The following is a 16,593-nucleotide window of genomic DNA, read 5'->3' as shown; positions in this document are numbered from 1 at the left end:
CCATAATATCCCTAAAGCCAAGATGCTAGGCTTATGAAAAATAATGACTCTGTAAAAGTAAAATACTGCCCTGTGTCTACAGATTCAGGCAATTCCAGGGTCATTATAAATAGCCAAAATAAAGCTCAGATTTGATGAAGGGAGAACTCTTAAAAGGCTTCCTCCTAAATATGGAAACAAGGGAGATAACATCAGCACAGGAATAAATCTATTTTATGTAATGTAAAATTCCGTGTCACCTTCCTAGGATCACTGTTACATCCTATTGCAAAATGGGACTTAAGTAGACCACGTGACAATGAAACCTGAAATAAGCCTGTGGTATTCCTTGGGTACCCCTGCGTTGGTAGGAACAGCTATACATGTTAATTCATTTTATGCTTATAACAACCTGAAAAAAATGTACTGTCTACATTTGTGAGTTCAGAAACTTTTCAGTTCAAGTCTCACACTCACTGAGCGGCAGAGGATTTTAAATTTGCCAGCGCATTTAGGGCAAATTTCTGGAACCTCAGGAAGCCTCCTCTGTGAGGCTTTTTAAAAACAGAGGGTCGTAGTCCACTAACAGTAACTAACTGTTTATCTCTGGGCCAGGCCCCACGCTGCACGCTGTGCACGGATTTTCTCAGCCTTCAAAATGACTCTACGAATGAGGTAATTTTAGTCACCGTCTACTCTTTGAAGGGTGGGAGTACGCTCTGAGCCCACCTGTGGAGCTGCAGGAGGTGAGCGTTACGGCCGCCAGGCAGGCCCTTGCAGTGTGGATGAGGGTCTGGGGAAATTTGGGGGAGTTGAGGCGGCGAGTGTCTCGGTGTTTCCCTTCTCTGAAGCCGTTAGGAGCCTCTCTAGCTGTGTCTCGTCATCCTATTGTCTGTCCTTGAGCTCCCCGAGGCTTTGCGCGCCACTTTGTGCCCAGGGATCTGTGTGTCCCAATTACCCTGCACAGTTCTCGCCTCCTGTTCAGACATCGGAGCAGCAGGAACAAGCGCTGAGAACTGCCCAGACTGCAGAGGTACCAGCCCGGGACCAGATTCTGCCCAGCCACCAGAGCTCGGCGCTCACCGCCAGCCCGCGCAGCCTCGGGGGCCGGGGCGGTCCCAGCCGCTCAGCTGACCTGGGGGCGGGGCCCGGGCGGAGAGAGCGAGAGCCCGGCTTCTTCCGAGGGACCCGCGCTTCCGCGGCCGCCGATCCGGGTGCAGTAGCACCCGCTCTCGATATGCGCCTCCGCCTGCTTCTCCTGCTCGCCTTGTGCGGAGCGGGCCCCACTGCCTTGGGACGCAGCCTCAGCTTGCGGGGAAGCTGGAGGATCCGCAGCGGGAACGGCTCGCTGGAGCTGCCGGGGAGGGTCCCCGGTTGCGTGCACAGCGCCCTGTTGCAGCGGGGCCTCATCCAGGTACTGTGTGCGGCCGCCCGGCCGGAACCTGCACCCGCATGCCCCTCCTGCTGAGAGGGGCCCAGGAACGGCTTGGCAGCCCCCAAGCTTTAGGCTGTGTTCCTGGGTTTGGCCCTAACTTTCCCTTTGCGTCTTGTGGTCTGGGGCGGGGAAATGCTGAGGCCATTTACGTACTGTTGGCGGAGAGCACCTCTGGGGTCTGGGCTTGGTGGAGACGGACCGACCCAGTGTGGGACATCACTCATTCTGGAAGGCGGAAGTTCATACAGGGCATACAGTATTTCTGCTGGCGGTTTTCCTATTGCGATAGTTCTCCACTGTAGAGTGTATAGAAAGGACTTGTTACTGACAAAGCATAAGGCAGGGGCTTACTGTTTTACTATATGGACACTTCAGGGGACAATAGTTTTGCTAAGTGTTAGTTGTATTCAGTAATGTCTTAGTTTTTCTCTTTCGCTTGTAGACCTCAGGGAGTCAGATTTGGGATTGATGCAACCCTCCTAGGGTGAGGAAGATGAGACATACAAATGTAAGGTTAGGATTATTAGTACTAGTGTAAAGGCTAAATAATTTTTAAGGCTGATTGGGATATGAAGAAAGATGCCATTTCCTCTCAGGGCACGTGATACGTGTGTGTGTGTGTGTGTGTGTGTGTGTGTGTGTGTGTGTCTTAACAGATGCTCCAATTTATAGACTCCTTGTGGAGGACGGTTTTCTATTTGGCTGCCTGTGTGCAGAAGTTTGCAAACAGACTTTCCCACCTTCCACTGTTTTTGTGCACTGTTCCATCAGCTGCATGTGGCTTTCCCATTCTTTAATCATTCTTGCCTGGGACAAGATGTACTTGATACATTGTCCCAGCCCCTATAACATCTCTACAAGAGTAGATCTTCTTAACTGCATTTTATGGATGATAGGGAGTTATGGAGCCCAGAGAAGTTAGAGAATTTACCCAAAATCACAAAGCAACTAAGTGGCAGAAGTGGAAGTCTAGCCCAGGCTGGCCTGACTCCATTCCATAGCCTGCGTTCTCAACGTTACCACCCTTACCGTGGTGTTTTGAAAAATTATGATATTCCTGTGGTTGACTATGAGGAATATCATTCACAGTTTACTTAAATGACAGGATCATCAAGTAGGGTTATGCAAAATTTCTGATCTGGTACACATTAGCTTTTTTTCAAGAAATATATATCAGAAAGGAAGTGAATCTTGTAAATGACACTGACCATAGTCCAGTTTATTTTTTAAAATAACTAATTCTCAAATTTAGGTACGTTAACTACTTTTAGTTAACAAACTACTTGTGACATAGATCACAGCTGACCTTGGTACCCTGAGGCTTCCCTCACACATGCTTTGAGAATGCCTGTGTTTATTTTGCAGGGTCTCTCCTTGCCTCATTTTACTGAAAAATTAAGGGCAGTGAGAAATAATTAGTGGCTTTAGCAAATCAGATGATTATTCCATGTTACAAGGCTACATATTAAGAAACAGTGTTTGGTTACTAGCTAATGAGAAGGAGGTTGTCAGAGTATGAAATAACTGACTTTTCCTCATGGAAATAATTTACAGTGTTTGTTAAATATGTTCAGAAATTCTTAGAAAAACTTTAAGTTCAATAAGGTATATGTGGGTTTTAAATGGTAGTGGGATGAGAGGTCGGGGCGGCTTTTGGGGATTGGGGAACTCTGGGCCTGATCATCAGCAACATCAGTATTACTGAGTAATATGCTGCTGTTATTCCACCTGCTTCATTCCAACTTCCCTTCCTGGTGTTGGCCTCAGGAAATATTCTGTCGTTTAGAGCAGATACTGGACCCGATACTGTGTTTACACAGAGAACTTGAAACATATCTTGCCAAAGGTATTTACTTATTCATTCCCCTAATTACCTTATAAGTATTCGGTACTTCCAACATAACAGGCACTATTCAAAGTGCCTGAAATTGAGTGGTGAAGAAAACAAACTCTTTGTCCCAATAGGCATTCCAGTGGAGGAGATAGACAACAGACAAATTAATAGATAATATAATGGCAGGTGGTGCACGGAAAAGAAAGCTGATTAGAGGAAGCGAGGGTAGAAGGCTGGTTGGGAAGGACTGCTATTAGAATAAAGCGGTTAAAGATAGCCATTTTGATAAAGTGACTTTTAAGCAGAGATCTTTTTGATAAGTTCAGTTTTAAAAAGAAGTGGATTCCCAGCAAAGAGGGAAAAAAGGCGAGTGTGGAGAGGGGAGAGGCCTTGAGGTGGGAACGTGCTTGACAAGTTCTAGGTGGCCAGTGTGGCTGGAACCCTGTGAGACATCGCAGAAGGGAATGTATTCAAAGAGGGCATCTGTAGCAGATCATGCAGGGCTTGTAAGCCATGGGAAGCATGCTGGATTTTATTCTACATGTATCGGGAGTTTGGAGCATAGAGTTGCATGAATGGATCTGCCTGTTAGAAGGTCATTTTGGCTGTGTGAAGACCAAAATGCAACAGAATGGTAGCATGGACACTGAGTAGAGGACTATTGCCCTTAAATGGGCAGGAGATGACTTCTTGCTTGGACCAAGGTGGTAGTGGTGAAATGGTGAGAAAGCTTGTGAGAACACATTTTAAATGTAGAACCAACAGGATTTGTTCAGTTGGATTTGTCAATGGATTGGGTGTGAGGTGTGAAAGAAAGAGGAGTCAAAGAAAACTTCAGGATTTTTTGGTCTGAGCAGTTAGTTTAATAGAATTCATCTTTACTGAGAGGCTCCTTTGGCCAGCCTTTGGTGTTTCATAGGTGACTTGTCTGTGTTTCCTATACAGGATCTAAATCTTAGGTGTCTTGGAGAGCCTTTGAACTCCCTGATAAAGGTTATCATTCATTCATTCAGCCTACTGTTATACCACACACTAAATAAAGTATGCATTATAATAAAAAAGAAATGAATAAGACTCAGTTCCTGTTTTGTAGGAGGTCACATTCTTGTGAGGCAGAAAACCTAACTAATCACCATATGATATACTAAGTGCTTGGACAAGGGGACTTTTGTAAGAACGTTCTCAGCTTTCCTATGCAATTCCTCAGTGGTGCAAGTTTGAAAAGCTTTTTTTTTAAATTTTTTAAGATTTTATTTATTTATTTGTCAGAGAGAGAGAGAGAGCACAAGCAGGGGGAACGGCAGGCAGAGGGAGAAGCAGGCTCCCGCCGAGCAAGGAGCTGGATGTGGGACTCGATCCCAGGACCCTGGGATCATGACCTGAGCCGAAGGCAGATGCGCAACAGACTGAGCCACCCAGGTGTCCCACATTTTTCTTTTTTTTTAGATAAAAGATTCTCAGTGTGCCAAAATTAGAAAATATAGATGAGAAGAAGAAAACTTGGAAACCTGGCTTTCAGAGATAACTACTATTAAAATTTAAAAATATATCCATTCAGAACTTTTCTGTCTATACACATTTTTGATAATTATTTAAATATACAGTGTAACAAGGGGCGCCTGACTGGCTCAGTCGGTGGAGCCCGGGACTCTTGATCTCAGGGTCGTGAGTTTGATCCCCATGTTGGGTGTAGAGATTAAATATACAGTGTAACAAAATTTTTATATAGAATATTTTTGATGGTTTTACATATGATAAGCATATTTCTACAAACCATGTTTAAGGGCTCTTTTTGATTTCATTGTATATATTTGCTATCATATGATCAATCACTTACTGTTGGATAGTTATCTGACTTGATTTTTTCTATTCTTTGATGAAGATCCTTTTGACTAAATTTTAGTTAGCATATATCCTTATTTTCTTAGACATTTCTTAGAAGTGCAATTGCTGATTCAAAGGGTATGCACTTTTTTAGCCTTTTAATATGTACTTACAAGTTTTTCTCAATAAAAACTGTAACAGTTTTACATTCCCATCATCATTTTTTCAGAGTGCTCATTTTAGGTGCTAGATTTGGACGTTATTCTATTTATTTAGTTTTTAAAAAGATTTATTTATTTTAGAGAGAGAGTGCAGGCGCATGTGAGTGGAGGGAGGGGCAGAGGGAGAGGGAGAGAGAGAATCTCAAGCAGACTCCCCGCTGAGTAGGGAGCCTTGGTTGGGGGGGGTGCTCAATCCCACAACCCTGAGATCATGACCTGAGCCAAAATCTAGAGTGGGACACTCAACTGACTGAGCCACCCAGGTGCCCCATTTGGACATTATTATTATTATTATTTTTTAAGATTTTATTTATTTATTTGACAGAGAGAGATAGAGCAGGAACACAAGCAGGGGGAGTGGGAGAGGGAGAAGCGGGCTTCCTGCCTGAGCAGGGAGCCCGATGCAGGGCTTGATCCCAGGACCCTGGGATCATGACCTGAGCCGAAGGCAGACGCCCAACGACTGAGCCACCCAGGCTCCCCTGGACATTATTTTAAAAAGCAAAACTAAACACAATTTATAGTGAGGTTGAACATCTTTTATATGTTTATTTCATGTTTATTGGTGATTTGGGGTTATTTACTCATGTTTTTTATTTTTCTGTTGGCTATTCATCTTTTAAAATACAGATTTGTTAGACCTCTTGTTATATATTTTCAAAATGTCTCTTTTGTTAATGATTTATTTTGTCATATAGCTGTTTTAAAGTTTTATATATTGAAAATCTTGTAAGGTTTTTTCCTTTTATGATTGTTTCTGTCTTCGATATTATACTTCAGAAGTAATTCCCTTTTTCCCAATTAAATAAATATTTACAATTATTTCCCTTTTTTAGTATCTTTATAATTCCCTTACATGTTTAAAATATTGATCCATTTGAGTTTTTCAAATGGTTGGTTTTTATATCCCATAATTTAACAATTTCTCTTTTGTTCACTGATATAAAACATTACTTTTTCATGTATGAAATTCTCATATACTGATAATTTTCTTATTCCCTCTCTTAAAATTATTTTTTAAAGAATTATAAATGTTTAATGCTTCTTGAACAAAAAATTGATGCACAAAAATATAAAATATAAAGAACAAGGGAAAAACAATAAAAAGCATACTACAAAGCAGAAGTAACCACTGTATAATTTTTTATGTGTATTTTTCCAGATTTTTCTAAGTATATACAAATACAATAATATGAAATCAATTCCTGAAATGGTTTTGTAAGTACTTCTTCATTTAAAATATATGGTGAACATATTTCTGTATCTATAAGTGTAAGTATAGATCTAGAATAATTTTTAATAACTACATAGACTCCATTACGAAGATGTGTTCATATTTGAAATCTACACTTAAAAATAGAAGAGAATATATTATAAATATATGAATATACACATATACTAAAAAATGGTAGGCACCAAATGCTTAGGACTTTTTCTCTAAATTTTATGACTGTCTTATATCCTTCTTATGTAATTGGGACAAATGATCAGAGAAGACTTTTTAGATGTGTAAATTTGTAAAATATAAATGTTAAGATTATATCATGGTAGCTATACATGTGATTAATAAGTTAGTCTTAATCATTCTGTCCTAGGAGCTGTCATTCTGTCCTATGAGCCACGAGTCTGTCAATGGAGGCACTGATCTGCCGATTATCACTCGTCAATAAATTCTAATAAAATATGTGCATCAGTGTGGATAAATGTGTATTTTTGAACTCTTGAAGTAGCCAAGAGGCAGTTGTCATGTAGATATACTTTTAAAACTTTTTGTTATGGTAAATTTCAAACAAATACCAAAAAAAGTAGCAAATGAACTCCCATTTACCCACCACCCTGCCTTCAATATAGTTTATTTCTTCCTCCATTCACTATGCACCCCCCCTTATTTTAAAGCAGTCCTAGACATCACATCATTTCATCCTCAAACATTTCACTATGGATCTCTAAGTATAATACCATTATCACCCATTTGAATATTTTTGTTGTGTTTCAGAGGAGGAAGTCTCATGATTATGGTCCAAATTGACCAAATATAAATTTATCCTTAAATAGAAGGTACTTTTTCCGGTGTCTGTACTCACCTTCTATGAAAGACTTAAAAATGGAATATTTGATTTTATTTGATCATTTTATGTTGCAAAATGATCTCAAAAGCTTCTAGGAAAGGAGTCATTTAAAGGTCTAGATGTTTTCTAAAAGTTTGACTGCTTAAACGATGTGTGACATTAAGGAGATAAATTAGTTTAGGACTCTATTTGAAGTTTAAGTTTGAGCAGAAACAGTCATTCAGTTTTGGGGAAGAGAGAACCCTGAGGTTTTTAAGCCTTCTTTAAAAAAAAAAAGATAGCTTTAGAAAATCCTGATCCTTAAACCTGGACATAATGCTTCTTCGTTTGATGCCTTGTGGGGTGTGTTTGCTTGTGAAGAGGATTTGCTTCTCATGGCCCAACACTGGGAATCAAAGGAACATCTGAGAGTTGAATCTTTAGGTAAGGGCTGGTTGGTCTTTATCACATGTAAGTGTACATAGTCAACCTAGGCTATGAGACTCATCTTCATGTAATAATGATTTAATGTCTTCCATGTGCAGTGCACTATCCTTGACCCTCTCAGGTGCACCTGATCTTACAATTCCCACCACAAGGTTATCATTTCTTACACTGACTGAGGCTCAGAGAAGTTATGGCCTAAGATCATTGCATCTATTAAACGGTGGGACAAGGATTCAACCCACATCTTTTCACATCCCATATTGCCTGTTGGCAAGAATAAATAGTAAGCAAAGAGAACAATTACTGTTTTAATTTAAAGATGTCTAGTGAAAACAGTGACGAGCACAATATACTGTTCAAAATATACCACCAAAAGCATCCCATTTGCTAAAAGTTCTTGATAAATGCAAGCAGGTCCTGAGGGTCAGTCCACACATCCCTTCTTCTCTGTTCTCCATCCTTGGAAGTCTCTTAGTTTCTGCCGTTTGTGCGAGAACTGTGTGGCTCTGTGCCAGAATTGCTCCACTGCCTTAATCTCTAACTCTGTCCTCTCCTGATTTGTGGCTGGAAATTCTGCTCCACTCTTCCACCTGAATGTCTTCATGGAGTACTGAAACTCAATATATCCAAATGCCTCTTCTTTCAATTCTCCCAAATCCTTAGTTTCTCTTCTTTTATCCATTTTTTTTCTTTTAACAATCACATAAGGAGGCATTTATTTGAGGTTTAACATGAAATCATACAAATAAAATTTGTATAAACCCAAATCCACATCGAGTCATAACACAGATAGCAAAAGACAAAGTAAAAACAAAGAAAACTAACTGGCGGCTATATACAGTTGGACACAGTTGTGTCTTGTACACTAGAAAGTCTTTTACAAAATAATCATCTTAGATCAACAGAAGACCAGTCTTCAGTGTCGTCCTGCAAGATGGGTTAACTTCAGCAATCTCCTCCGGTTTTCTCCAACGTCCTCCTTCAGTATGGCTGGTAATTGTTTTGGTGATTGCCACCCCCTCGAGACGCCTCGCCGTAGGTGCTCTGTTGGCCGCCGTAGTCTGCGTACCCCTAGTTCCCATGGTCACACCCACTATAATCATAGCCGCCATACCAATATAGTTTTGATCACACCATAAGCACGATTGTAATTTCCATATCCTTGATCATAATAGTTATTAAATCCTTGGTTCCAGTTTTGGCCCTGACCTCGTCCACGACCCCTAGTACCACCTCGTCCACCAGCTGCAGCACCTCTTCCTCCTTTTTGTTGTTGCTGTTGCTGCCCGTATACCTCTCTGGGTTGTGCAACTTTGATTTCACACTTCCCAGAACCAATCTGATGATATCCGCTTTCTAACAATTTCTTTACTGGCTCTTCGTCCGTATATGTCATACAGATAAAACAAAATCCTCTTCTTTCATTTGTTTTTGTATCCATGGGAAGTTCAATATTTTCAATCTCTCCAAGGGCTCCAAAATAGTCTTTAATTTGTTCTTCAGAAGTATCTGGGCTCAATCCACCCACAAAAAACCTTTTTGGGGGGTTCTTTCCCTTTTAAAGCTTTGGCCCTTTTGGGGGGTCTATCAATTTGCCATCCAATTTGTGTTCTTTCAGTTCCCAAACCTTATCAACACTAGCAGCATCTCTGAAAAGCACAAATCCAAATCCTCTTGATCTTCCGTCACTGTTTTAATTGTACAGTCTACAACTTCCCCAAATCGAGACAAATATACAGTCCGATCTTCCTTGCTTGTATCCCAGCTCAAGCCTCCAATGAACACTTTACCGTCATGCTTTTATTAGAAATGGATAATTTCTAATTATCTATAATTTCTAATAGCTGTGGTAGACATGAAGCAATATTTACTAGTTTAAGGATTTTAGGCAAAAATGATGTTAGGGCCAACCAAAATGTTTTGACTCATGAACCTGAGTTCTTGTACCTGTGCATCTTCTGAAGGAAGAATCGTAGCTGAAGCTCCTTTGGGCGACGGACAAACTGAGGTTTGGAGAGTGCAGCTTCTTCGGAATGGAACACATAAATACCCTTATGTAGGTTAGAGGAATGTTCATAGCTTCCTATGAACATTTTTTTCTTCTTTTTACTATATAGTATCCAATACATGGAAAGTTATATGCCCATGTGTGTTTGTGATTTTTAAAGTCTAATAATTAAGTGAATACCCATGCACCTGCCATCAAGTTTATGAGCCTGCACATAGCTAACATTGTTGCAATCACCTTGCCTCTTCCAGTCCCATCATCTACCTCCCCCTAAGGTAACTACTATCCTGAATTACCATTTTATTGCTTTTTACAAATTAAGTTTTTACCAAATATCTGTATATCTTAATATATTGTTTACTCAATATATTGTTTTCTTTTGCTCATTATGTTTTCTTAAACTTTATTTTTTTGCCTAAGTGTCCAAGAAAATATCTATGTATGAAACAGTTGCAAAGACTTCCTTTTCATTTGAAGTAATTATGTCTGGGATAGAATCAGGCATTGGATTGAAGCAGAATTGGGGAGTGGAAAAGCTATACCTGGTTAAGGAATTTATCTAAAAGCAGTCATAACAGATGAAGTTCAGAAGCTTACAGAGAAAAACGAGACTGATAATGTCATTTGTATGGTGTGATGCCACATAGTTTGTTGATAGACAGGAAGCATGGTAAATGCCAATTATAAATAACTAGCACAGGCTTTATATAGCATGTTTATCTCCTGGTTCCTGCTTAGTAGAAGCACTGACATTGTAACTATTGGTGGTTTTTGTTAATGGCAGTATTAGGTAATGATTGAGCGTGTGGACTCTGGAGCCAGACGTCCTGGGGTGAATCAGTGCTCCAGCACTTCATTTAACTTTAAGCTTTGGACTGTTTGTTACTAAATGGAAATGATGATAATACCTCTCCCCTTGGGTCAGGTGATCATCTGGTATAAAACTGTAAGTGTGTGTGGCAGGAGGCACTGTAGGATGGTTGAAAGAATGCAGACCTTGGTGTTAGACTGAGTTGGTTTAGTTCCTGGATGTACTGCTTAGTTGTGGGACATCAGGAGTGGAATCTTTTGGAGCTCTAGTTTCTTCCTCTGTAAATGGTATTTACTGCATATGTTTCTTATGAAGATAAGAGTATGTGAGTACCTACCTTGGACAACAAATGATACTTCTATTGTTTTTTAGGGCTCATGGGTTTGCTTAACAACTCAGTGACTTACATGATATCTTAGTCATCAGGTGTAACACTGAACTGCTGTTAGCTTTATTTAATTCATTTTTTGTTTGTTTTCAGTTTTCAATTTTTTAATCAGTGCTGTGAAGGACATCCTAAATGCTAAATGAGACACAACAGAATATTTTTTTCTTCCAGTATTAAAAGAAAATGACATTAACAGATATTTTAAAGAAACTTCTATGTAATCAGGGTGGTGACCTTGAATAAAAAAAAAAAAACCTCTAATCATGTTCTTGATGTCTTATGATTTTATTTGGAAATTGCTTCCCACTCATGATAAACATTGTATACAGGCTTCTAAAATGTTCCTAAATGTGCATTATTATCTTTTTTTTTTTTGCCAGAACCAGTAATTCTGAGAGCCCAAACTAAAAAATGGTAAAAGGAAAAATATCAGACCCTACAAATGTCCCAGGATTTGTCTTTAAATGGGAGAAAATTTTTAAAAAACACATGGAGCTTTCTAAAATGTCTTTAACAAGCTACCTTGGGAGTTCAGTTCAAAAATAGAAGTTGATGCACTAAAACAGATGTTTCAGTGTAGCTTTAAAAATCTTTGTAAGTACAGCCATTGGAAGGATGATCCTGGATCAGAAGTTTTATTCCTGTGTATCTACATTAGGTACACATGCCTCATCTCCATTGTCAAAATTGTCTCTGTTATTTCCTCCAGTGTAGCGGTCATAAGCACTCTGGCCTTCCATATCCATATCCTCCAGGTCATCGTGTCTGCCACTCCCATAGCCCTGGTCCCTACCACCTCTAGACTAGCTGCAACCTTGCGCCTGGGCCCCAAAGGCACCCCCTCTAGTTCCCCTGGCCGACTTGCCAGAGTGATCCATGTGGATCATGACCATCCAGGGACTCTCCATTCATGGCTCTTGTGGCATCTGAGACATGCTCTGGTTTGGTGAAGGTGATGAAATTAAAACCCCAGGATTGCTGAGTCTCACAAGTCCTTGACAACAACCACCTCAGAAATAGGACCAGAGCTGCCAAAGTAGGTCTTCCAGTCTGCTTATTGGTGTTGAAGTTGAGCCCTCTCACAAAAATCTTCCCTTCTTCAGAAGACATGGCAGTGAGTTTGAGTACTGCAAATTAAGCGGAAGCACCAGAAGAACAGCTATCATCGAGGAGCAGAGAGACTGGGCTGTTAGCTTTAAATAGGACTCAGAATTTTAATATGAGCAAAGGGGGTCAGACCAGTCTGGAATTAAATTAAGTTGGTTGCTTAGCATTTGGAATAGTTATTATAAATGTAATCTAAGGTTCTGCAGTCTTTATTTTAGGGGGTAAGATATTTTCCCTTAGAGGAAATTTTTTTTAGTAGAGTCTATCTTTTGGAGTAATTTTAGGTTCACAGCAAAATTGAATGAAAAATACAAACGTTTCCATATACACCCGCCTACACACACACATGCACAGCCTCCCCATTATCAACATCCCTCCACCAGAGTGGTACATTTTTTATCATCAGTGAACCTACACTGACACATCATTATCACCCAAAGTATATAATTTATATTAGAGTTCATTCTTGGTGTTATATATTCTGTGGGTTTTGACAAATATATTATGATATGTATTTACCATTATAGTATCATTTAGTGGAGTTTCACTGACTTCAAAATCTTCTGTGCTCTGCCTATTCACCCCCTCTCCCTTAATCCCTGGCAACCACTGATCTTTTTTTTTTTTTTTTAAGATTTACTTATTTATTAGAGAGAGAGAGAGATTGAAGGGGGGAGGGGCAGAGAGAGAGGAAGAGAGAGAGAATCTCAAGGAGAATCCCCGCTGCATGTAGAGCTCAGTGGGGCTTGATCTCACAACCCTGAGATCATGACCTGTGCCAAAACCAAGAGCCACCAACTGAGCCACCAGGTGCCCTGGCAACCACTGATCTTTTTAGAGTTAACATGGTTTTGCCTTCTCCAGAAGATCATGTAGTTGGAGTCATATAGTATGTAGCCTTTTCAGATTGGCTTCTTTCAAGTAAAAGAAAAATTTTAACCTCTACATTCTATTTGTCTAGAAAAAATATATCTGAGAAGCTTGCCCTCTTGAACTCAACAAGCAGCTTCCTTCAAGGGGCTGGGAGACAGGAAGGGGACTTGTGCCCCACAAGCCGGATCATCAGCCAACCCCACGGCTTAGCAGGATGACATGTTGCAACTGCATTAGCCTTCACACCTTCCTTTTCATGATATTTTTAACTGTATTGGAGTAAGTCCACAGTATAGAGTTATAAATAAGGCTGGGTGGAGACACATGGACAGGCTAATAATTAGGTACTTCTTTAAACCTGTGTCCTTAAATATTTATTCCATGCTTATTCATTGGAGATGCTGAGTCCTGCGTGTGTGGGAAGAGCAGAAAAGGAAACAAGGTGGCTGGGCCTGGCACATCCCACTTAGCAGACTGAAACCTCACTGTTCATCACCCTTAAAAGTCAGTTTGGTGATTATCAGTTGTTACTAATCTCATTAACTATACCCTTCCCTAGTAGCTTATTAAAATATTTCTTCCAGGGGTGTCTGGCTGGATTAGTCGATAGAGCATGTAACTCTTGATCTTGGGGTTGTGAGTTCGAGCCCCACGTTGGGTGTAGAGATTACTTAAAAATAAATTAAATCTTAAAAATAAGATAAAATATTTCTCCTAGTCAGGAGCAATTTCTGACAGATAGCATCCTTTCCATCTTGGTATACACCCAGCCATGTTGTAGTGCCTCTTACTGACTGGTGCTCCGAGCAAGTGCCCGACTGGCCATTGCCAGCCTAACTTGGTCATCGGTGGGAGTTAGACAAAGTTGGCTTTTCCTTCTCCATCTGGAGATGCAGTCCCTGAGGAAATACCCCCTGGCCCCAGTTGGAGAGGACTGCACTGTTTCCCTCTGTGTAGCTGTGATGTTGTTCACAGAAAGATGGACCAAAAAGCTTCACTTACCACTTTCTTTTCTGTGTCCGCATCTGGAAGGTAAAGCATGGAAGATGGGTAGGAGAAGAAAGAGCTCTAAGTATTATGACAGGAAGGACCTGGGGCTGGTCACTCAGTGAGAACAGCATCTGTGAACACCCAGCAGGCCTGTTGCCTGGGGCAGAGATTGGCAACCATTTTCAGTGAAGGCCTGGGCACTATTTTAGGCATAATGGGTCATATGGCCTCTCTTATACTTACTCAACTCTGCTATTGTAGCATGAAGGCTGCTATATATGATTTGTAAAGAATGGGCATGGCTGTGTTCCAGTAAAGCTTTATTTATTGACACGTGTCCATTCTTAGCTCACTGGCCGCACAGAAACAGGCAGTGAGCTGCATGTGGCCCACGGGTTGTAGTTTGCTGACCTGGTCTAGGATAATATAGGCGACCTGAAGTTTGTCAGTTTGATGGTATCTGTGCTGCTTGTGTATTCTCCGTAGACGTCCTTTTTGTGCTCACGTAGTAAAGCTTGGTGAAAAATAACTTTGGAAATGCTAGGTGAATCCAAGGAGTGGGAGTTCTGCTGATGTTTGGGTAGGAGAGGAGAACCAGTCCCCCTTAGGCCAGTTGCGATAGTGGCAGCAATAAGCACGGTGAGAATAAAAGGGCTATAAGAGTGAGGGCCACTTGGGTGGCTCAGTAGTTTAAGCATCTACCTTTGGCTCAAGTCATGATTTCAGGGTCCTGGGATGGGGCTCCTGCGGGCTCCCTGCTCAGTGGGGAGCCTGCTTCTCCCTCTCCCTCTGCCACTCCCCCTGCTTGTGCTCTATCGCATGCTCTCTCTCTCTCTCTGTCAAATAAATAAATAAATAAATAAATAAATAAATAAATAAATAATCTTTTTTAAAAAAGGAAAAGACTGAGAGCCACACACCAGAAGTTCTGACTTTTATTCTCTGCTAATACCTCAGAGGTTCTTTGTTTGGTTTGAACAAGGGCAGGTAATTTTCATTTCCACACATGTTCTTATTGATAATGAAACTATGTTATTTCTATCTCAAAGCTCTTTCATTGAGGAATTTTGTTGGACTTTTTAAAAAAACATTTTTTAGTATTTTTTAGTTATCTGAATGCTATGTTAACTTTCTCGGAAGTTAAACAGGTGGAGCTTTAGCCTTGAGGATGGGATGTGCCAGCATATGAAATGCTTATACTCCTAGGCCAAGAATTCATTAATTTTTAGGTGACAAATAGTTATTGTTAATATTTTTTTTATTTTATTTCATTTATTTATTTTTGCATAATCATCTACCATAATTTTTATCAACAGGATCCTTACTACAGATTTAATGACCTTAACTACAGATGGATCTCCTTGGATAACTGGACTTATAGCAAGAAATTTAAAATCCCCTTTAACATTAGGTACGTTTGTGTGTATATCTGTATCTACATCCGTATTTATTTATTTAGTTATTATTTAGTTATATTTAGTTATTATTATTGATCTTCTTTTTCTTTCTCTGCAATAATCTTTTGTTTGTTTAGATTGCATGACAGAGAGCTGTGAGATTAAAGCCTTGTCTGATAAAAGTGAATATTTGATTTATGTTTTGATTTGTATATAAGAATGGTGCCACTGATCATCAGTCATGAAATTAGGTCTTACTCAGTCATTCTTCCATGGGTTAGAATGGAGTCACCTACACCTAGTCAATTCTCTTATTTCCATTTCCTTCTCTCTGCCCCCCACCCCATAATCAATAGAGTGTGTATATTTATAATTTGTCAAGTAGGATCTGAGATATATCATTTGTTCCATGTGGTGTTAACCAGCCATCGAAGCCATGGCATTGGCCTTATATTATGTCATGAAGCCATGAGGAAAAGCATAGTTCAGTTTCAGTAATGTTCCACGTAGCAGAAAGCAACCCAGTTATATCTACCACCATTATTGCTAAATAAAAAAAATCTTCTGTCCCTTTTGTATGACTTTTTTTTGGGCGGGGGGTAATTATTTACTAGCCTCTTGAAAGAGAAATAAATCCAGAATGTGGTGCTCAACATCGCAGCATTGCTGTGCTCCAGGCTCCTATTTCCACATAATACTTAAAATATCTCTGTAGAGGGGTCTCTTTCATCTTGAACTCAGCATATCCAAAATTTAAACAATTGACTTTCCCACTTAAAGCTTACTTTCTATTGTAACAGTCTTATTGTTTCTCTTAATGTAACACCATTTTGCTGATCTTCTATGCCTAAGGTGTTTTTGGCTTATACTGTCTTTTCTTCATCTCTGTATGTGGTCTGAGTCTGAGTCCTGTTAATTTCTGCCTATCATTTTTCTTGATTCAGCCCCTTTCTCCTCATTCCCAGTCTCCACATTTGCCTAGGCCTTTGTCAGTGAGTGCCTGCAATTAGGCCAAAGCTGCATAATTAAATTTCTTGCTTTGTTTTTTTATCCCATACACAAGTATATGGAAACATTAGACTCATCTTCCCCAAATAGTAGATTCATCTTCCCCAAATTTTGGTTTTGCCATGATGTTCTTGCTCAAGAATGACAGTGTCAGGACACCTGGGTGGCTCAGTCGGTTAAGCATCTGACTCTTAGTTTCAGCTTAAATCCTGATCTCTGGGTC

The 16,593-nt window shown here is 40.1% G+C and overlaps 1 protein-coding gene and 1 pseudogene across 4 annotated transcripts in view; one reads left to right on the top strand and one right to left on the bottom strand.

Moving 5' to 3' along the window:
* The first annotated feature begins 1,131 nt into the window (after positions 1-1,131).
* The window catches only part of MANBA (mannosidase beta), a 116,530-nt gene continuing 101,068 nt past the window's right edge, over positions 1,132-16,593 (top strand). For 3 of the 4 annotated variants that reach the window (XM_078069014.1, XM_036095814.2, XM_036095813.2), the window contains exons 1-2: positions 1,132-1,393; positions 15,282-15,376. In XM_078069014.1, the coding sequence (XP_077925140.1) occupies positions 1,217-1,393; positions 15,282-15,376 (272 nt within the window). In that variant the 5' untranslated portion in view covers positions 1,132-1,216. The remainder of the gene's footprint in view (positions 1,394-15,281; positions 15,377-16,593) is intronic. The other variant, XM_078069015.1, reaches the window with a different exon arrangement.
* On the bottom strand, positions 8,488-11,741 carry LOC118538013 (heterogeneous nuclear ribonucleoprotein D-like pseudogene; annotated as a pseudogene).

The sequence above is a fragment of the Halichoerus grypus genome, chromosome 3, assembly GCF_964656455.1.
Source record: "Halichoerus grypus chromosome 3, mHalGry1.hap1.1, whole genome shotgun sequence".
Taxonomy (NCBI): domain Eukaryota; kingdom Metazoa; phylum Chordata; class Mammalia; order Carnivora; family Phocidae; genus Halichoerus; species Halichoerus grypus.
The sequence above is the reverse complement of the archived record's forward strand: the minus strand, read 5'-3'. Positions and strand labels throughout refer to the sequence as shown.